General features: G+C 32.2%; 3 protein-coding genes across 3 annotated transcripts; 2 read left to right on the forward strand and 1 right to left on the reverse strand.

Annotated features, from left to right (window-relative positions):
* Positions 1-292: 292 nt before the first annotated feature.
* Positions 293-1982, reverse strand: LOC114386428 (probable F-box protein At4g22030). The gene has a single exon (XM_028346434.1). It carries the CDS (start codon positions 1752-1754, stop codon positions 420-422), a length of 1335 nt encoding a protein of 444 aa, XP_028202235.1. The 5' UTR covers positions 1755-1982; the 3' UTR covers positions 293-419.
* A 9490-nt stretch (positions 1983-11472) lies between these two features.
* Positions 11473-14234, forward strand: LOC114387005 (peroxisomal membrane protein PMP22-like). The gene is made up of 7 exons (XM_028347098.1): positions 11473-11634; positions 11746-11844; positions 12659-12760; positions 13223-13298; positions 13564-13634; positions 13730-13815; positions 13928-14234. Exons 1-7 carry the CDS (start codon positions 11563-11565, stop codon positions 13977-13979), a joined length of 558 nt encoding a protein of 185 aa, XP_028202899.1. The 5' UTR covers positions 11473-11562; the 3' UTR covers positions 13980-14234.
* Positions 14235-18348: 4114 nt separating this feature from the next.
* On the forward strand, positions 18349-20011 carry LOC114387471 (probable F-box protein At4g22030). The gene has a single exon (XM_028347664.1). It carries the CDS (start codon positions 18528-18530, stop codon positions 19833-19835), a length of 1308 nt encoding a protein of 435 aa, XP_028203465.1. The 5' UTR covers positions 18349-18527; the 3' UTR covers positions 19836-20011.
* The last annotated feature ends 2268 nt before the right edge of the window (positions 20012-22279 follow it).

The raw sequence follows: 22279 nt of genomic DNA on the forward strand, positions 1-22279 counted from the left end.
TTTAGTTTTAATTCTAATTTTAGTTGTGAGATATTATCTATTATTTTTTATACTTAAAAAATTGTTAATTTTATAATTAAAATTATTTTAAGAATAAATTTTGATTGATTGGCAATACTTTTTAAAAAATACCGATGGTCACAATTATATACTAAAAGGTATTATAAAAATTCTTTGTAGATGTGTATCGTAGCTCGACATTATGACTAATAGCAGCAAGAGTCAAACATTTATATTTTATAATACAAATGTTTCAAACTTTCAATAACGAATTCTGTAAACAAATATCGTAGAAGACCAAAACACTTCGATCCTAGTTCTCATAAACAAGTGTACGTAATAACTAAGTTCCTTTTCTATATCAAGTAAAACTGCACAAAAAGAATGAAAGAACACGTATTCAACAAATGTAATTCTTCTCAGAAAAGTTTGCTGGCAAATTCGTCTATGTCAAGAACTCCTTCCATGCGATACGAAGTTGATTTAGAAGCAAGTTCCCTCAGTTGTGACACACTCCTTCCCAACTTCAAAGCCATCTTCATTTCAAAGAGTTCCCCATTTTCCCTTCTCTCCAAATCTTCCTCTTCCAAAGTTGATTCAAGAGAAGTTTCCAACATCTTGAAGAATCCCCCAGAGGCTCTGTACATTTCAAAAACCATGCCTACTTGCCCTCCATGCTCAAAGCTGTTAACTGCTGAAGCCAATGACCCAGCCATGAGAGGCACCAATGCTCCCCAAGAACCATTATTGCCTATAAATGCAGTTCCTGCAGCTGCAATTCCTGTGAGCAAAGGCCCTGCAATGGCCAAAGTCTTGTTTACCTTCAAAACCATGTTTCCAAGCCTCTCATAGTCCTCACTGTCTTTTCTCTTCACCACTTCAACAACCTCCCTCAGTTCCATTTCTAGTTCTTCACTCCATCCATTCATCTTTCCCATTCTCTGTGTTGGAGTCCAAGGGTAAGTCTCTCCGGTGTTTACCTCCTTCAGATGCACAGCACTCTCTGACTTTCCTTTTCCCTCGTAGGGTTTAGAAGGCCACCACACAGCTGGCTCAAACTTCTTAGGGAATTTCTCAAGCATTGCTCCCAACAAGGGAAGTGGGAAAGCCTTGTCGAGCGCCAAAACCTTCTCCATTGCACCCTTCACATCTTCCTCCGTAGGGTTATTCCCGAGTGCAAGTGTGGTTTCTATTTCGCTCTGAAGGTTCCTAAACAACCTAGAAGCGTTGCGCTGTTCCTCCGTGAGTTGAGAGGGTTGGATCTTGTTCATGATGAGTGACATCCCCGTGGCTGCTGAAAACAAAAGAGCAGAAGATAGCTTCAGAGCCAAAAGAGGTGCACCTGCACCGCACGTGGCTGCAACACCAGCCATGGTTGTGGCAGTGAGTGTAATCATGTTGATGGAGTTGAAGAGCAACGTGTTCCAGTTGTCACGTTGCTCGCCAATGTTGTCGTGCATTTCAACTCTATCAGCTACAGCTTCCAAGATTGCGTAGAGTTGAATAAGCGCGTTAGGGTTTGTAGAATGCTGTTGTTCACCAATATCATGTGATATTGTGCTGTTGAAACTCTTCTTTTCTAACATTAGACTTGTGTCTTTGGGTTTTAATTCCTCTGCCTGCTTTATGGTGCGTAACTTTGGGGCTGAAACATCCACTCTTGAGAGTTTCTTTGGAACGTGGATTGCGGCATGTATTTTCTTTGAAGACATGGAAGTATGAGAAAGTAGGGTTGAGGTTTGTATGGAAGCCATGAAGGGTTTTAGTTTAAGCTTTTTTTCTTCTATACGTAATGTAATGTTTGCTTTTTTGTGTTTAGGACAGTGGGGTTGATGAGGAAATAGTTGTTTGGTTTTGGTGTTTAGATACGTTAGTTGGGGGTTAGTATTTATAATTATGAAACCAAAGGGGAGGCGGAAGAGTCAAAATCAAATGAGGAAACCCAATTAGATTGACCAGTTTTATTGACATGGTCTCTGTTCAAAATTCCCAGCTTCGTTGTTGTGGCTAGTTTTGGCTCTCAACATGCGACGTAGTAAAACCACACTGCTGCAATGTGTGTTTGTTGAAAGGCAAAAGAAAATTAGTATGCATGCATGCATGCAACAAATCCTATGACTGCTCCTTTTCATTTCAGTTATTTTTGCATTATTTTTTTTCTTCAATACATTGGCTATTGTTGGATAGTCTTTAACTTTGAAATTTCTTTGGCCTTACCAAATACGTCTTAAATTTCCCCGCACAATTAGTTTTGAAAAGTTGCACTTTTGTTAGACAATAATATCGATCTCGTGTGTGGACTTTATGAACAAATTAAATTAAGATTTGACGAACGAGGAAAAGTAGTTTTAGAGTGAAATTTGGTTTTAGGCACTGTATAAAAAAATAAATGTTAATGAATGGCAACAGCAAAAGTTGCTAAATAAATGTTAAAAGCTAATCTTTATGCCGATGTTAGCTGTCTTGGCCGTCATTACATATATCAGGAGCAAAACGGAGCAGGAAGTTTTTTATCCCAATTTAGGAAAAGAAAAAAGATAATTAAAAGAAGACCTCAAATGTTATTAGACAAAGAGAGAGAAAAAATATAAATATTATAACATTTATGATTTGATAAGGAAAAAAATTAAAAGATATTAATTAGATATTTAAAATGAAAAAGTGTTTAAGTAACATTGTACTTTTGCAAATACAATTATCAGTTTATCATGCTTAGTTTGAACCAAGATAATATCCCGTAATTGTGCTTGAGATTGACCATTGATAAAAGTCAAGGGCAACGTAACAGGGGAAGTGGGCGCGTTGAGCCAACGGCAACTCTACATTGATGTGTCAATAATGTATAGCAGAATTTATTTGAAAAATACTGTACTAACGAAGATGCTCAGCAATAGCTCACGCTGGGCAAAAAAGTATTATAAATTTCATATATGCATGGGTAAAAAATATTTATTAATTTATTCTCTGTAAGCAAATATTTTTCTATTCAGAGAAAACAATTTATTCATTGTTGAAAAAGATAAATTCATTTAAAGTTATTATACTTATCAAAATTTACAAAATGTGACGTCCTACATGACACTCAGAGACACATGTTAATCCTTCATAGTCCCATTATAGCAGTGCAAACATTCGGCTCTTAGAAGTCGGACTTTCCAACTAATAGGTTATCTCCAACCTATTAATATTTGAATATATTCGAATATCTTATCTATTATCTATAAGCACATGATAATTGCTATTCAAGAGTACAAAATGCATTATAAAGTATATAAAAAGTAGTAATGTGCCTCTAATTTTATTGTTTTTTGTGTGAGATTTGTAAATAATTGATTTTGTTTGAGCTTTACATAATGGAGGCTTCATTTTGATGATTGATATTGTTATTATTTGAATTTTTAGGTTTAAGAAAGGAAGATTTGGAAGTGCTGCTGAAGAACTTGCTCACTAAGCCAGATTAGCTAAGCGAGGCTAATCTGTTTAGCGAGAAAGTCAGCTCGCTCAGCGAAGCCTTTGTCGCTTCTCACGCTTAGCGCGTCTACATTCGTTAAGCGCTTAGTCACTAACTCTTGCTCAGCGAGACATGCTCGCTGAGCGCGCATTCGTAATCTGAGAAACTCAAAAGTCTTTAAAGCTAGAAGAGAAAGGGAAACCAAGGGACACATGCAGCATAGGTGAGAAGAAAACACAACACCAAGGCTGAGGGAAAAAAAGGAAGTTGCTTTCTTCATACTTTTACTTCACCATTCCATTTCTATCTTGTTTTTAGCCTTGTAATGAGCTCTCCATGCTAATGGAGGGCTAAACACTTTATTGTTAGGGAGTTTTTCCATTGAGCATTCTTGATATAAAAACTCTAACTATCTATTTAATATTATTTGCTAGTGTTCTCTGCTTCTATTTGTGGTTAATTTTTATATTTGTGGCTTCATCATTCATTTATATGCTTTGTTAGGATTTAAGTGTTGGGAAATGCTTTTAGTCCTTAGAACTTGATAGAGCAGCTAGAAGCCTTCATTTCTAGGAATAGTGTGAAGTAATCTAGTAGAAATTGCATCTAATTCGTAATGCGGCTGATTTTGTTGAGGGATCAAGAATGAAACTAGGAGGGTCAGGCTCTTTCATGTGAGAGATTGCAGTTGGAGTTAATTTGACGATGCAAAGAACATTAGAATAATGTTAAATAGAAAAAAACTTCATTAATCACGTCAAGAGAAAGTTCAGTAGAATAATCCCTGACATATTCACCTCAGTCTTTGTTTCATCTCACAACTCAGCATTTATTTTTAGCATTTGTTCTTAAGTTGAGAAAATTTGTTACAGTCTACTTGATGATTTGAATGAGTTGTTTCATTTAACTTTATTGCAATTAAACATTGTTTACAAATTGAATATGCATCATTGAAGTACAAGAAATTTCCTGTGGATACAATACTCGGTCTTACCGTTTTAATTACTATACTTAAACTAATTGGTGCACTTGCAATCGTCTAACAGCCCACACATTATTTACAAGGTACGATTATCTTCTAGCTTTTATTTATAAGCTACAATTTATCTCTAGCATTATCTATAAGTTCCCGACTATTATCTACAAGCTGACAATTATCTGTAAAAGTTATAACAACTTCTACAAACAAAAACCCGCAGCTACGCTTCACTCATATAAATATCAGGTTCCATCAAACCCTCCACGCATCTACTCAGCTCTTGAGCACATTCATGTTTGCTTGCACCTCGGACACTTATACGCATATACTTTCTTATTTCTCCTAACTCATTTTTATTTGATCGTTGGAGTCCTTTATTTTGCAGGTTCTCCCTTTTGTCCTTTTGACAAAGACACCTCTCAAAGCCAACGTATGAAATTCAAGAATTCTCTTTGGTCACGTCCACCCTGACGTGTATTAACTCCAAATTTTGATAAGAACAATTATACTCAGTTATTTTTTCCTTGGCCAATTTTATCAAGTGCCAAAGGGGCCGCAGAGACCAATAAAGACACAATTCAAAGGATTTTAATTCAAAGGATTTTACATAATAGACTTATACTACAAGAAAATTTGTTCATTAAGAGCTACTTATATAATTAATTAACCCTTGAGCACCAAGGCATCTAGCTCAAATAGATGCCATCAAACAAAATTGTGAATGATGTCAAAGAAAGTTGAACATAAGTTTATGGCAAAAAAACCAAGAGTTTTCTTTTAAATTATTAACCAATGTGTCAATATGCAGATAGAAAAATGTCACATGGATACTCATTGTGTTATTTAACATATAGATAGAGGAAGTAAAAGAAGAAAAAATATAAATATGATAGGATTTATTATGTGTTAAGAAGAGAGATAAAAAGAAATGAAAAATATTGGAGAAGTATTTGAAATGATGAAATGTTTTTGTATTATTATGGTACATATTGATTACTTTGTTTAATTTTTGTGTGTGTAAAGCATTGTATTTTTTATGGTATAGCGGTTAACTGAGAAGCAGAATGAATTGGAGGAAATTCTAATAAATATTTTATGTTCCGATATATCGTTTCACTTTCTGGTGTTATGATTTATGAATTTTCCTTTCAATAGTTACCTATATTTCTAAAGGAAGGATCATATGCATATTAACGTTCATCAACGGGGGCAGAAGGGGTTGGTCCTCCCATAACATATATAACCAACCAAGATTTAAATATCGAGTTAGAGAATTATTAACATTTAATGTTCAACAGTAGTGCTGTAAAACATGATTGTCTGAAAATAAAATATACATGTAAAGAGCTAAACAAAAATCATATTCACATATATTAACATTCTTTTCTTTTTATAGGACAAAAAATAATAAAGATAAAAAGGAAATCATAAAAATATAGTTACCTAGCTACAAAGACTAATTACCTAGGCTTTGGTTGGAGAGATATGGAGAGGAACGGAGAAGGATGATTTTTATGAAATTTTATTATTTGGTTTAATTTTGAGGAGTGGAATAGAGGAAAAGCAAAATCACCCCTTATTTAATTTTTACTCCTCTCAAATATTGAAGGATTTGGAAGAGAGAATTCAAAATATTTTAAGTGTATTAATTAAAATATTTCTGCTTAGTATTGAAATCTAAAATTATAAGTGGGCCATAAAAGTAAGTTAATTTTTAAAATTTCTTTCTTTTTCTTGTTAATAAAACAACAAAAGGACTATTATTTTTCCTCTCCTTCTTTACAATTCCATCCCCTTCTTTAAATCAAATAGTAACACCATTTTTTATTCTTGAAAACATTTTATTTTAAAAATAAAATAAACTAAAATATATTTTTAATCCCTATAAGACTAGCTCCTTTCAAAAAAATCCCTATAAAATGAGCTTGTTTTAATTTTAGTCCTTATTAAAATTTCCTTTATTTTTCATCTCTCTAAAATTTTAAATTATTGATTTTAGTCCCAATCAAATGAGCAAGTTTTTATTTTGCATGATTCCTATAAAATATTTTTCATTAGTTTTAATCCCTCAAAAATCTAAAATCGATATTTTTGGTCCTAAAGTTCATTCTAAATTACATAAATAAAATTTATTTTAGGGATCTAAAATATTTTATAAAGATATTATATGTTTTTTATGCATAAGAAGTAAAGGTATTATATGTTAACATTCTACCCCAAACAATACCAAATTTTACCTGGGATGGACACTTGACCTTCCGCTAGAAGTCATTAACAAGTGTCACATGATAGAAGGGATAAAAATAAAATTTTAATATTTTGAGGAATGAAAATCAAAGAAAAAAATTTATAAGGACGAAAATTGAAACTTACTAATTTTACATAAATTAAAAATATATTTAAGTCAATAAAATAATAAATTCATAAATGCTTTTCAAGAATCAGTTTTTCAAAATGATAGAATAATTCAAATTAAAAAGAAAACCAGCATTAATTAAAATGCTGTTTTCCTGATGTTTTTTCATTCGTTATAGATTATCGTGGGACACTTTTCTTCTTTCTGAACATATTATGGTGAAAGCTTGAGTTAGCCTTGAAATAATCATTGAGTGTGGTAATTAGAATGAGTACAATCTAAATCTCTTGAGGAGGATTTATTGGAGGGCAAATCTCGGCCGAGGGACATGGAGAGCTGCAAAATGCAAGAGAGTTTATAGGTTGTTTCCGTTAATCAGAGCGGTTTTGATATAGTTGATTTTTTAATTAATAGTAATTAAGTTAATTATTATCTCATTATTTTAATATTTAATGATAATTTTATTATATATTTCCACTTCATCTCTGTATAATTAAAATATTATTTTAAAAAAATTCTCATCTTTCTTAATGTCTAGACGTTTAAAGTGTATTCAATAATTAATTTTTATGAGAAATACATTTTAACATGTTGTTGTCCCCACTCAAATAAAATTTTGTATGTCATACATAGTTAGTGTACTTATTCTTATTGTTCATCTAAGAAGTGACAATTAGTGAAACACTGCATCGAAAGGAAACATTTTGACTCGTGTCATTCATTCTTGGATTCATGAATTAAATTACAAAATTTTTAATGAGCAACAATTTTCTCCGGATACCCCACACTCAAGATCTCCTCTTTCTTCTTCATATCGTTGTCACCTTCTTCTGCTTTGACAACCATTGGTTCGATGGCTACTAGCAGCTTCGTATTCTTCACTCAACGATCCAACCCAAATCCAAAATGTGGGTATGTTTGCTGCTGAGGGTTTTGGTTTAAACCGAAATGTGGATATGTTTATTGCTTAATGAGATATTTGCTTATGTGAGATTAAAAGGTTCAATTTTTAAAAAAAATATTTTCATTATATACATGAACTAAATTGAACCATATATAATAATATTATCATTAAAAATCAAAATAACAAGATAATAATATAACTTGTTTGTGAGCGTCATACTCTCCTTTGAATGATGGACCCCTGGCCATTGTCAACTTGTTTCTTTCCACCTTCAGTTCTAAGTCATTTTTAAATTTTTTACTTCATTTTTACGAACTGAGCATACCTTCTTCTATGGTCAACAATATTATGCCAACTTTCAGCTCTTCGTATCTTTACCGTTATATTTTTATTCCTAACGGTCACACTTATTTGTTCAGGATAAAACAAACACATAACAACATATATAGCTTCCTTTTTTTCTTAAAAAAAAAAAACTTCCTTCTGTGGCTTAAAGTAAATGGGTAAAGATATATTATCTGGAAACTCACAAATTTCAAATAAGTCATCTCACTTCTAATTTCTCTTTATCACTTTCTTTTTATCACGTTACATCACCAATCAAATTAATCTCTAATCTTTTTTTTTATTATTTTTCTCAAAGTGTAAGCATCTATAGAAGTGTTCAAGAATCATTATATTTTTCAAAGTAAATATTCAACGGGATGACATAACCTCACATCTGGGTGCTACCATGTTGGAAAAAAAATATGTATTTTGTATGTTGCACATAGTAATTAAAAGACTAAAGAGGTTTAAAAAAAAACCAATTGAAATTTTTTGGTCTAATTTTATTTTATATACGTTATGAATATCAAGCATGCGTTTGCATGGAGTACTTGAGAATTCTAAAAAATTTAAAATTTTAATTGCTTCATTTTTATTTTTTATTTGTTTGGATAAAATCATCAAATTTCCTCTTTTTCAATATTTGTGTTTAGGTATAGTAATCAAATTTCCTTATTTCATGTTTTGATAAAATAAACAATTTTTTTCTTTTTTAAAATTTTGTATTTAAACATAGAAAAGAGGAGAGAGAGTGTGTTAGGTAAGGAAAAACTATTCTACCATTATTCCTAATTCATATCCTTGGTGATTACATAATATATATATATACATATATATATATATATATATATATATAATAGAGATACTCACAATCTCCTCCACCAGACTTATAATAAACTCATTCTAGAATCTCCCTACACTATTATCCATATTTATCTATTATTGTTAAAAGACAAATAGTGGACCTAAGTGCACAACTCTATTGACCACATAATAATATTCTTAACAATACTATCCCCATCGAAAATCAACCTTATTCTCAAAGTTGGGTATGGAGGTAGACCTTGACTTCAAGTGGCCAAAAAGGAAAAGGGGAAATGGTTGTTGGCCTCAGTGAAGAATTCAAAAATGACAAAATGGAGTGAATAGTGAGTTAAAAAAAATTTGAAACATAGGGTGGGTTTAGAAAAAACTAACACATGAGTGAAGTTGCTTTGTTAGTGGGCTTGTTTGGGCCGAGTTTAAAGGCATACTTTCATCAAGAGCCAAATAAAATTTCTTAGAATGAATCTCATGAACAAGTTTGGAAAAGAAAATGTAACAAGCAATAAAAAGGTGAATATAGATCCTACTTCAATTGCATCCTCTTCATCATGTCAACCTAGAATCATCAAGCTAATCACTCACATCCATTATCTACTGCAAGATGTACATTGCATAATGAATCTATGATTTCTCATGAAGATTTTCATGATCAAACTACGAATTTGTCCCATGAAGATGCAGGTAAATTAGTTGGATTGTGTACTCATCACAGTAATGTTGCAACTCTCAGTTAATGTCCTATTGATCATACTATTATAACTAACTGAAATTTTTTGTATTTAGAATTTCATTTTAATAGTCTGTTAATGACAGACGAAGAAAGCTGTAGTGATGATGAAACCAGACATATTAATGCAAGTAAATTAATAACTTCATGCTATTGGAGATTTAAATGCACTACTTGATTGCGTATAACCTTTGAATTATCAATTTTTAATAGGTTACCATGACATTGGAGACCCTATTTGGACATGTCAAGAATGTGGAGCACAAATGTGGTATGATGAAAGGATAAGCAAAGATAAGAAGAGTCTAAATCCTAGGTTTAGTCTTTGTTGTGGTGATGACAAAATACAATTGCCAATTCTTAAAGAACCTCCTGATATTCTGAAAGAACTTTTGTTTGGCAATTCAAGACAGAGCAAAAATTTCCAAACTCATATTCGATTATATAACTTGATGTTTGCATTTACATCCCTTGGAACAAAGATTGACAGAACATTAAATAGAGGAAGGGGACCTCCATCATTTTGAATATAAGGTCAAAATCACCATTTGATTGGAAGCCTCCTACCAATGCCACAAAATTCACCAAAATTTACATGACTCTACATTTATGACATAGAGAATGAAGTGCAAAATAGACTTGCTCATAATCCTTAAGTCAACACAACATAGCTCTAATTTTCTTAGTATATGTGAGGCATAATACATTCATATTCAAAGTAAAATACAAATAATTTTCTTAATATATGTGAGGCATAATACATTCATATTCAAAGTAAAATACAAATATAGTGACTACTGCTCTTCATATTTGATTTTAGGTATGTTCAATTTTTACAGGTTTTTTCTATAATTTTATCTAGGCATATTATAGTGACTACAACTATTATAATAAATACATTTTTGGTTATTTCCTTTGTAGTAACAAAGATTCAATGGAGGAAGAGATTGTTATGAAGCTGAAACAAATGCTTGACCATGAAAATAGATATGCTCAAACCTTTAGAATGGCAAGGGATAAATTTCGTGACTCCTAAGTTTGTGATTTAAAATTGAAACTTATATGTGACAGACAAACTGATGGTAGACTATACAACTTGCCTAAGGTTGTTGAAGTGGCTGCTCTTATAGTTGGTAATCAACAAACAGGAGAAAATAGAGATATCATAGTAGAGAAACAAAGTAGGCGGTTAAAAAGAATTGATGAACTACACCCTTCTTACTTACCCTTGCAATATCCATTGCTATTTCCTAAAGGCGAAGATGGATACAGAAAGGCATATTGCATAAGGCTAACTTTCGCAGTCATGCTGCAAAGAGGAAAAAAGTAACAATCAGAGAACATTTTGCGTATCGAATGCAATCAAGACCTAATGAGGCTCAAACTATTCTAAGATCAAGGAGATTGTTCCAACAATTTGTAGTACATGGCTACACCATGATTGAATCCCAAAGGTTAAACTATGTGAGAAATCATCAACAAGATCTAAGGGTTGACAAATATAAAAATTTGAGTCATTCCATTTCAACAAATTATAATGTACTACATTTTTAACTTTGTTAGCATTTTTACAAGTTCCAACATATTCACTTTTTGAAGAAGTAGCAATGCACGTCTATCCACTTTATCTTTGTCAAACATACAAACCATTACTTATATCATTTGTAATTCAGACTTATTTTTGTGCTAACCATATATGACATACCATATATAATATGTCAATCTCATATTTCATTCAAATGTTAACTTGATTAATATCATTTATAATTTCTTTAATATAATTAAACTATTAATATATATTATCAAATAGTACTATTAGTCCGTAGTAACAACCACGTGGGTTAATATCGGCTCCTCACACTTTGTGAAGATATTTTTGGGACAACAACCATAAATGAATAGTTTAATAATGCACACGAGACACGAATTGCAGTCCCAGGCGCAGTTACCTGTTCTGTTATTGAGTCAAAGGGTGTGAGTGAGTGTGAGCAAGATGGGTTCTTTGGCAAAGAAGGGACTCAACAATTACGTCAAACAGCTCCAGCAACACCCTTTGAGAACCAAGGTTCTACTTTTTCTGCATCCATCACACTTTTCAATTTCAATTATTTTCTTGTTTTTTTCATTTTTCTTTTGCATCTATTTTCGTTGACCGATTCATTGGGGATTAAATTAGGTAATCACTGCAGGGGTACTATCAGCGATCAGCGATGTTGTGTCTCAGAAACTTACTGGGATACAGAAACTTCAACTCAAACGTCTTCTTTTCAAAGTGGTCAGCGTCTTTTCCTTTTTGTTTTTTTTTACTCTTGTCATACAACTAGTGTAATAACCAAAATTTCTAATACGAGTATATTATAGTCCACTTGAGTAATGCTCAAATTGCCCTCCCTTGATAGATTAATATGTGCTGTATCTTAGGGGTCTATTTTCTGTATTTTTTCATGGCTCTGAGCATTATTGGTTTGAATAATTAGGTTTGAATTTCTGCTAAAAACTATGGGACTTTAAAAAAGATGAAATGAGGATTCTGAGTTGAAATTTCAAAGTTTACTGGACTAGTGTTCAAATCAAAACATCATGGATTCTGTTAAGTCTGCAAATTGATGGCAATCTGGTCAAAGAAAAGAAGAATACTCTTATTACAAGGTTTTCTCATAGCTGATAGTCTCATTTACATTAAAAAATAAACTAAAATGTGTGCAAATTGATCTATCTGGAAATGGGAGTGTAATTTTTAAAATGAAGGGGAAGATGATGTAGTTTAAGCATCTCAAAGATGAGTGTATTTAATTCTTCTAATATTTGTGTGGAAGAGAGAGTGCCAGACTATTCAGGCTGGACTTTTGGGGGTTTGGGGTGATAGGAAATTGGAACTCTATTGTCAAAAGCTGATTTTAAAAAAGATGAAATGGTTGTTTTTTTGGGTTTCACTTAAAAAAAAAAATCAACATGTCGCTGCTCATTCTGATGGAACTACGTTGCTTGCATAATCATTTATGTTTTAACTAATACAGTTATGTGTGGCTTGCGCTTTTTGTTTTTATATTTATGCATTAGGAGTCATGCAAATCGTTTATTTCATGCAGATTTTCGGAGCTGCTTATCTTGGACCCTTTGGACACTTTTTTCATTTAATACTGGATAAAATTTTCAAAGGAAAGAGAGATTCAAAAACTGTGGCCAAGAAGGTAAGACTGCAAAACCTTCTGTTCTAACTATATCTATCACGCCTGGATTCAGGCATTGCGGTTGGCACCTGTGTCATCAATCTTCTATTCTTACAGTTTTTGCAGCTTGAAATATCAGCTAATTTATGCAGTAGTGTTGAAAGCACTTTGAATCCTTAACTGTAAAGAATTTAGGGGAAATGAAATAATTTACAAATCCTATCAAAAGTGGCAGGGTTTACAAGTTTGTACTTGTGTAAGTTGTGTTATATTGCACTCAAAATGCTGCTATTCATGAATTGAATCCTTAAACAGTTAAAACTAATATCATTCCAAACATTATTTACAACAATTTGTTTATAATTAAATGAGTATTTTTTTTTTTTTTACATACCACCTCTCTCAATACAAATGAGAGAAAAGATGATGTATATAACTTATCCTTTTGTAACAATTCTTTTTTCTTTGATTATTCTTTTTCAGGTTCTGATTGAACAGTTGACATCTAATCCTTGGAACAATTTGCTTTTCATGATTTACTACGGATTAGTTGTTGAAGGTTAGTCATTTTTCAACATCTAACTTTTTTATTTACATTGAAGAAGCATGGAAATACTCCAAGTAAGATACAGGTGGAAAATGTGGACAAATAGAATAATTCTCATCAGTGTCAAAAATAGGGTCCCCAACTCTGACATTCCTGGCCAACTATTTGTTTACTTATAAAATAAAAAAAATGAGTTATCCTAAAAATGATGTGTAAATGGCATGCTTGGTTGGTGAGTTGTGTACTTGTGTGTTTATGATGAAAAAGTGGATTTCAGGCCAACCTTGGGTGAATGTGAAAGCTAAAGTTAAGAAGGATTATCCATCAGTGCAGTATACATCATGGACGGTAATATTCTATTACAAATGTAGAAAATAACAGAATTTACTGGAAGACCAATTTTTTGTTTTTGACTTTAGAACCCCCAATGAATTGAACTGCAGGTCTGGCCTGTTGTGGGGTGGATAAATCACAAATTCATGCCTCTTCATTTCCGTGTTGTTTTCCAAAGCTTAGTAGCATTTTTCTGGTACGTGTTTTTTGTTTGCCTTTCCCTCTACTTTCCTTGACTTGTTAATGATCATTCCCTTTGGTAAACAACAACTAAATTGAGATCATTCATTGAGTGTATTTTATTTCAGGGGAGTATTCTTGAACCTTCGAGCACGATCTATGGCATTGATTAAAGCCTGAAGCAAAGAAGATTACTGTATATGCTCCTGCTTGCTAGGAAACTGTTACTCTTTCCAGTGTAGTTTGCATTAGTTTAAACTAATCAAAATAAGATCTGCTGTTCATGTTAATGTCTTGGCAAGATCTTTTAGTTTGTCTGATTATTTAGACATGGTTAATTTGCGGTGCTCGGAATATACAAGTTTGCGAATGTTAATGGGTGTTTAAACAAACGGTGATAAAATTGATTTTGAAGAAATGTATTTATGTTTTAGATGTTTTATTATAAAAATAAGTTAGTAGTAAAATTCAGTACAAAAATTTTATTCAATGCAAAAGCTATTTGAAAATGCTTTAACTTAAAATCAATTATGAATTTAGAAACCATTTCACAATGTAGAACCAAGCACGAAAAAATTTAACTAAATTCACATTAATTGGTATTTTAACGAGATTCAAGAGAATTCAATGTGAAATCAAGTACACACTTAATCCTCATATGTGAATGTCAAGTGAATATTGGAGACAAAGTAATAACTAAGCATTAATAAGTTTTCTTGGCAATTTTGTCAAGGGAGAGGAAATTCATTTCTTCCGGGATCATTGCCGTCATTTGATGCAGCTGATCTATGGTTGAACAAAAGCAACTAGATGGTTATAATTGATGCGCCATAACAACTATTCTGAAGTAATAATTTCTCAATTTTTAACCATTCATAATGTTAAAGGTTCATATAAACAGAACATCACAATTTGAGAAACATACTAATATACTAATAAATAGATTATTGTATCGTTAGGATTTTATGCACTTTTATGAGAAAGGGTATGAAGGGATTGAAGCATCGCGCGAGTCAAAAATCCCAATGAGGTTGTATTTGTATACCTGTATTGTCAAAATCTGTGTTGTTGAATCCTCAGAGGAAGCTGTGGCACGTGCTCTGTTTCAAGTCACGTGAAAGTTGAGACAACTCTTCGCGTTAGGTATATATGCTTATAAATTTTTTACACAATAATTTCAACAAAAAAATTTAGAAAATAGAAAGAGTATGACATGATATGATTTCTTTTTTGGTGAAGACATGGTGTGATTATATTAAATATAATATCCATGCTCTCATTTTCATTATCGTCAAAGTTTAATTGATGGGAAATAGTTTCAACAATTAAATATTTTCATCATGTGAATTTCAATGTAACAACCAAAATTTGATTGCAAATCACACTATACATGTTTTAATGATTTTATTCTTAAAATGTAATATAGTAACTATTTTTATATGTTATTGGTTTATGGCAATATATGAAATTATAACAAGACCAACTCTTCGGAATCTTTATATTATGAAGGATTTTGGTACCCTCAGTGACGTGGACAATTAAGAAAAGTTTATAATTTGGTTTAGTCCCTCCTTGTTGTAACTAATTAATTTTTTTTATTTATTAATTGTAGTATAAAATATTAAAAGCAAATGAGTCATTCATCTTTCCTCTTAACCATATATTCTAACTCGGCCCTCAACGACGCTCCTTGTTATCCCTACCTTGTGTTTGGATTAGAAATTTCAAAATTTTAAAGAATTTGAAATGTCTAGAATTTGAATTTCTTTGATTTTAATTTCTTTCATTTTTCAAATGTTTTGTTTGGATAAATCAATTCAAATTTCTTCCATTTTAAATTCTTTGTTTGGATAGGGCAATTCAATTTCCTCCATATGCAAAATTTCAATTTTATATTTTAAATAGATAAAATTTTAATATTAAATTTTGTAGAAAATAAACACAATCTAATTTTGAAATATTAATTAAAAAAAATTCAATTTTTAATAATTTATAAATATAAAATATTGATAATTTTAACTAGGATTATTTTATCTGATCACAAATAGTGATATTTTTAAACTGACATCAATCAAGACTATTTTTCAGTCGACATCAAATAGGATTTTTTTTGTCAAAGTATGTTGGGAATATTTGTCAGCTGACGTCAGTCGGAACTATTTTTTGGCTAACGTTGGTTGAGTTTATTTTTCAGTCGATATTGATTAGATTTTTTTTACCAACGTCGACTAGGTTTTTTTCGTCGACACCAGCTAGGGTCTTTTCGAACGACATTGACCAAAGCTATTTTTAGCCAACGTCGGCCTAAAAAATCCTAGCAGGCGTTGACAAAAAAATCTACCCAATATCGACTAAAAAATAGCTTGGTCAATGCCAACCAATAAAACCTACCCGATGTCGACTGAAAAACATCATTAGTCAACATTGGCAAAAAAATCCTTAGTCAAAGTTGGCTAAAAAAATAGCCCTGACCAATGTTGGACAAAAAACCCTACCCAACATCGGATATAAAATAGCTTTGACTGATGTTGGCTAAAAAATAGCTCTGACCAATGTCGACCGAAAAAACTCTGATGGATGTTGACTGTAAGAACCTAGTCGATGTCGACTAAAAATAGTCATGTCCGATGTTGGTCAAAAATATCTAGCTAGTGTTAGCAGAAAAAACCCTAGTCAACATCAACCAAAAATCCTAGCTAATGTGGTTAAGAAATAGCCCTAGCTGATGTCATCCAGAAAACCCTAGTCGATATCAGCAAAAAAATCCTAACCGACGTCGGCTAAGAAAATCCAGTTGACATCAGCCAAAACACCCTAGTTAACATAGGCTAAAAAATAACCTTAATCGATATTGGCTAAAAATAACTTTGGCTGATGTTGGCTGGAAAAATCTAGCTGACGTCAGCTGAAAAACCCTAACAGGTGTTTACTAAAAAATTAGTCATGATCGATGTCAGTAGAAAAAATCTAGCCAACTTTGACAAAAAAATCATTGGTCAACATCAACTGAAAAAATCCGGATGACAACGACCAAAAAAATCCTTGGTCGACATTAGGAAAAATTTTCCATGAGTGACATCAGTGAGAAAATAACCCTAATCAACATCATCTAAAAAAAATCTTAGTTGATATCGGCAAAAAATAGCTTTGGTTGATATCATACAAAAAAATTCTGACCGAAAAAACCTCGGCCAACGTCAGTGAAAAACAACTTATGTCGATATCGACCGTAAAAACTTTGGTCACTCGTAGTTATGAGTGTTGAGCGAAAAAGAGTCATGAGCAAGAACGTGAATTAGAGTGAGTATGTCCAAAAAAAAGAATTTCAAATTCTATATCTTTTGAGAAAATTTGAAATCTCACTATTTTAATCAATCAAAATGATTCATAAAAATACCAGAAATTAAATCTCCTTTCAAATACTCTATCCAAACAAGCTATTTTATCATGAATTATTTTAATTTTTTTAAAAAAATGAATTCTCCTGCTAAATTATTCCATCCAAACACGGACTAGGGGTTTGTTCTGATTGTTTTTCTGTCTACGACCTTCTTTCTTCCATCGAATATGTTTCCCGTTGCTGTCATTTTCGTGGCTGTTGATTCTGGAAATAGAGGTATTGTTGCGTCTAGGTGTTCTATTTGAGAAATTTAGGGTTCTGATATGTCTATTTAGGTTCAAAATATTTTAATTTTATCTACTATATATTTTAATTAAATAACCATGGACACTAAATAGCAAAATTAAAAACTTCATAACAAATAGATGATGGGTCATTAGTAAATGGTGTGTTCGTCTGATATATGGACACGTAATCAAAGTACCAAAACCGTCTAGGTGCGAAAAATTTGCCTTATAACAAACATAAATAGTCAAATACTTGCTATGAAAATTGAGGTATAGTATTCAACTTGGGAAAAGGTGATGGATGTGTGAACGAGAGAAATCTTTGCTTCTTTTTTTTTTAACCGAGGTTGCTCAAAAGTTAAAATCACAATGCGTAGGTATTATGTGAGGAACTGGTCAGAAAATGGAGCATCTGACCATTGAGTTATACTTGACAAATATGTAGCATTAATTTCAAAGTTATCTTGTGAACAACCGCGGCACCCTACAGTATCAATCATGGAAAAACAATTTTACTCAACCCACGTGAAAGAATGCAATAAATGTAAGGGAAAAAAAGGACTTCCAGTTATAGTACTTTATTAAACTCTGTCAAATTTTAATCAAATAAATGCATGGCCACGTACTAAAATATTAAACACAGCCATGTGACTTAGTTTCTTGTGGAGGTATATGTACGCTTTATTATTGCAGATATTAATATCATACTAAGGTCGTTGGTTGTCAAAAAGGCAGGTTAAAACATTCAACAAGAAGTTCATTTTTTTTTTTGCAAAGTCATCATTAATTAAAGTCTTCTTCAGGTCATGTTTTATGTTATTTAACAATTTTTTTTGTTGGTATTACAGCCTTGCAGGTTTTACTCGTTATTTCTGTTGAAAGTCAGCATAGGAGGGAGAACCCGGAGCAGATGTAGCCAAAATGAAAGGACAAACATAGATTTCAATGCTCGCAACTTATTCAGCCGTGTGGGGAAATTTCTCAATCACATTCCACCTGCTTATATATATGAATGTGCTATAAGAGAAAGTGGCAGAATTCAATCAAATACACCCTAACCATTACTAGTTAAGGCCTTCATAAAAAAAACAGCTAGAGCACATGGGAACCACTATGGTTTCAAGCAAATTTTCTTCTTTCTCATATTGCAGTTCAAGAAGAATAGCTGCCACAATCAATGTGCCGAAGATTAAGGTAACCAAAATCTCCACTCCAAGGCCTCCCAACAAAGACTTGGTGGCAGAATTGAATTATCTAAATAACTACATTTCAGCCACCAGCACAACTCATGCAAAAGAGAATCCTTGCTACTCCAATATCAGCACTAACAGTTCCACAGCACCTAGAACAAGCACACCAAATTCCATTGAGGCTGTTAAGCTTCATTTGATTATGGAGATTGTAGCAGAAAGAATGGAGATGCACAAGAATATCGGAGCACAGCGCGACAACTGGAACTGCCTGCTAACGACATCTGTTAATATGATCACTCTCTCTGCTGCAACCATGGTTGGCCTTGCAGCTGTTGGTTCAAGTGGAGCACCTATTGTGGCCTTGAAGGTGTCCTCCACAATTCTTTACATGGCAGCCACAGGGTTACTTGTGGTCATGAACAAAATCCAGCCATCACAGCTTGTAGAGGAGCAGAGAAATGCTGCTAGGTTGTTCAAGCAGCTTCATGGAGAACTCAGAACAAGGCTTTCTGTTGGGAATCCTAGTGAAAATTATGTTAATGAAGCAATGGAGAAAGTCTTGGCATTGGACAGGGCTTACCCTCTTCCTCTATTGGGCTCAATGCTTGAAAAATTCCCTCAAACTGTGGAGCCAGCAGTGTGGTGGCCTAGACAGAAGCAAAGGTGTGTGAGAAAAGAAGAGTTTGGTGGGATTGGGAATTTGAAAGGGAAGAATGGATGGGATGCAAGTTTGGAAGATGAGATGAAAAAGGTTGTGATGGTTTTGAGAAAGAAGGACATGGAAGACTACTTGAGGTTGGCTAAAGGAGTTTTGAACTTCAACAAGGTATTGGCAGTTTCTGGTCCACTGCTCACCGGCCTTGCAGCTTTAGGATCAGTTTTTTTGGGTTCTGTGAATGCATCTTGGCCTGCTATGCTTGGGGTTATTGGAGGAGCTTCGGCAAGTGTTGTTAACACATTAGAGCATGGGGGCCAAGTAGGGATGGCGTTTGAGATGTATAGGACAACCACTGGCTTCTTTAAGCTCATGGAAGAGAGCATAGAGCTAAATATAAATGAACAAGATCCTCATAAAAGAGAAAATGGGGAATTGTTTGAAATCAAAGTTGCTTTACAGCTAAGTAGGAGTCTCTCAGAACTCAGGCAATTTACTGCTTCAATTTCATCCTCATATAAAGAGAATGATTGTGAAGAGTTTGCTAGCAAACTTTTCTAGATAGTGTTATTACCATGTATACTGGAACTATTAAGCTTTGTTTTGTAAATATTCTCATAACAAGAGAATGCTTATGAATACATTGTTAGCTGGTATTAAGTATAATATTATTACTATGTGTACTTACTATCATGATTTTTTTGGTAAATGTGATTTGTAGAGTTTAGCTTTGCTCCTATTATTCTTCAACTAGTTGTTAGCTTAGATCCACAGCTAATTAGCTTTTGTGTTAGCCATCTACATTGGCTTTTGTATTGCCTCCAGAATACTGAAAACAAGTGCAAAATAAGAATGAATTAAAACCAACAAGACCCACGTGATTGAGTGCTGTTTCCATTCCTTATTCTTGGGAATCTATTTCTTTTGATTTGGTGCATCTTTGCCACTCTATCCAATGAGCATGGCGACAAAGGAGAATTTGTATAAAGATTAAACTTCAGATTCGGACTGCGTGGAAATTCCCACGCTTTAGATAATCCAACTCTGGATTATTTAACATAACTTCTTTTTTTCAAATTGTAGATGTTATTGTATTACAAGTTGATTAATTAAAATTAACAGAATGGTTGAATCTGAAACTTTAAGACTAACAATGAATTATGAAGGACTTGCATTCTTTATGAACATATTTTGTTTCATTATTTTAAAATAAGGGAATTAAAGAAAGAAAGAGAAAACAAGAAGTGAACTGATAACGCCTTTTTCTCCTTCATAACTTCATTCGTGGCTATGGAGAAAAGAGTACCTGAAGATGGCTTTTGACATGAGATATAGTAAGCCCCTAACATTCATGAGCTGTAAAACCAACTTTGGTGTGGCCCAGTAAATCCAAATCGATCATATATCAACAGCATTCAAAATTAAAGGTGATCAACATTAGACCATAGCAATTGAAAAGATTATGCCTTTTGTTAGAGAAAAATTAAAAGTGAATGAAATAGGATCTATATAATGTTAACACATAACAAGGTTGCGTCTCGCAGAAGCTATGAGAAAGAGGGTAATTACTTATAAAAAAGTACTCTAATGTTTTAGGTAATAAGTAAAGATTATATCAAATGAATCATACCTCATCTTTGGGTGTCTCTGTCTACCTTCACAGTCATATGCCTATTATTTCTTAACGATTATGTGTAACTGTCCCATCTGAGGTGGAATCTTGTCAAATTATGTTCCTGCTACTTTTCTACTTTTCTTTAGAAAATGAGAGAAATTATGTTGTAATTCTCAAACTCCATGCATAAAGTAAAACAACATTTTAATTCTTAAGAAATTTCATGCTAGCTATTCAGTTCTCAATTCAATTTTGTGTAGGCTACTCATCATCCAACATAACAAAAATTAAAAGTAACGAGAAACAAATTTAAATCACAAGTTTAAAGACTAAGTACATAAAAGAGTATAGAAAATCATTGAACTATATATTAGGGAGATAATGTGTATGGTCAATGATTTAAACTTAAAGGTAATTAAATTTTAGGTTAAATTACTCTATAAGTGCCTCAATTATTTAATAATTTTTAATTAAATCATTGAATTATTAATTTTTAATTGGATCTTAAACTTGCATATATTTTTTAATTAGATTCTTTTGTCTAATTATTGTTATGAAAATTAAGTATATGAGTTAGTTATGTGAGTTTGTAGTAAAGTGTGAAAGAATATAGGTTGTGTGGACCTAAAGAGATGAAAATACTATTCGAAGAATATTGGGATCAAAACCGGTAGAAATGAGAATAATAGCTTGGAGAGAGGTGAGAATACCTAATACAAATTTGTAGAGATGACAATAATGATAATTTGGAGAAAGGTTAGAGAGAAATTAGTGTGGTTTAACTTTTCGTAATAACAATTAGATGGAATGATTCAATTATAAATTATAAATTTAAATACATAATTAATTAGAAGAAAATAATAACAAATAAAAACTAACATCGGTGGTTGAAGGAAAGAAGGACCTGAGAGATGTGGAGGGTTCAAATTCTTCTTATTAACAAAAAAAAATTAATAAATTAACAATTAATATTGACCAATAAAAATAACAAATAAATAAATTTAAAGACCTAATTAAAGGATTTGATGAAATAATTTAGAGATTTAAAAGGAATAGTTTAACCTAAATTTTATTGAGCTTTGTAAAAGTAAAAACTTACCCTTTCTTTAAAAAAAAAAAAGTTAAACTCCCCCGTCCAAATTAATGATTCATTTGGATACTTTAAACATACTTTTGGACCTCCAAATTTAGTTTGGTGTTATGTTTGATTTATCTGAAAAATAATTTTTTAACTCAGTTTGGAACAAACTCGGATTTAGAATAGAAGCAATAAATTGTTGCTTTCAAAGTAATAAAATTACTTTTGATATGTATAATTACAATAGAAACATAAAATAAAATTATATTATCCAAATAAATTTTATTTTATCAACATATTTTTACACAAAAA

Source organism: Glycine soja, chromosome 15, assembly GCF_004193775.1.
Source record: "Glycine soja cultivar W05 chromosome 15, ASM419377v2, whole genome shotgun sequence".
NCBI lineage: Eukaryota > Viridiplantae > Streptophyta > Magnoliopsida > Fabales > Fabaceae > Glycine > Glycine soja.

What these genes read in the sequence shown, in the direction of transcription:
- LOC114387471 (XM_028347664.1), top strand. Translation starts at nt 18,528, where the DNA reads ATGGGAACCACTATGGTTTCAAGCAAATTTTCTTCTTTCTCATATTGC.
- LOC114386428 (XM_028346434.1), bottom strand. Translation starts at nt 1,754, where the DNA reads ATGGCTTCCATACAAACCTCAACCCTACTTTCTCATACTTCCATGTCT.
- LOC114387005 (XM_028347098.1), top strand. Translation starts at nt 11,563, where the DNA reads ATGGGTTCTTTGGCAAAGAAGGGACTCAACAATTACGTCAAACAGCTC. An exon ending in TGCAGTATACATCATGGACG is followed by an intron (nt 13,635 to 13,729) that starts GTAATATTCTAT and finishes ATTGAACTGCAG; the next exon opens with GTCTGGCCTGTTGTGGGGTG. An exon ending in AGCTTAGTAGCATTTTTCTG is followed by an intron (nt 13,816 to 13,927) that starts GTACGTGTTTTT and finishes ATTTTATTTCAG; the next exon opens with GGGAGTATTCTTGAACCTTC.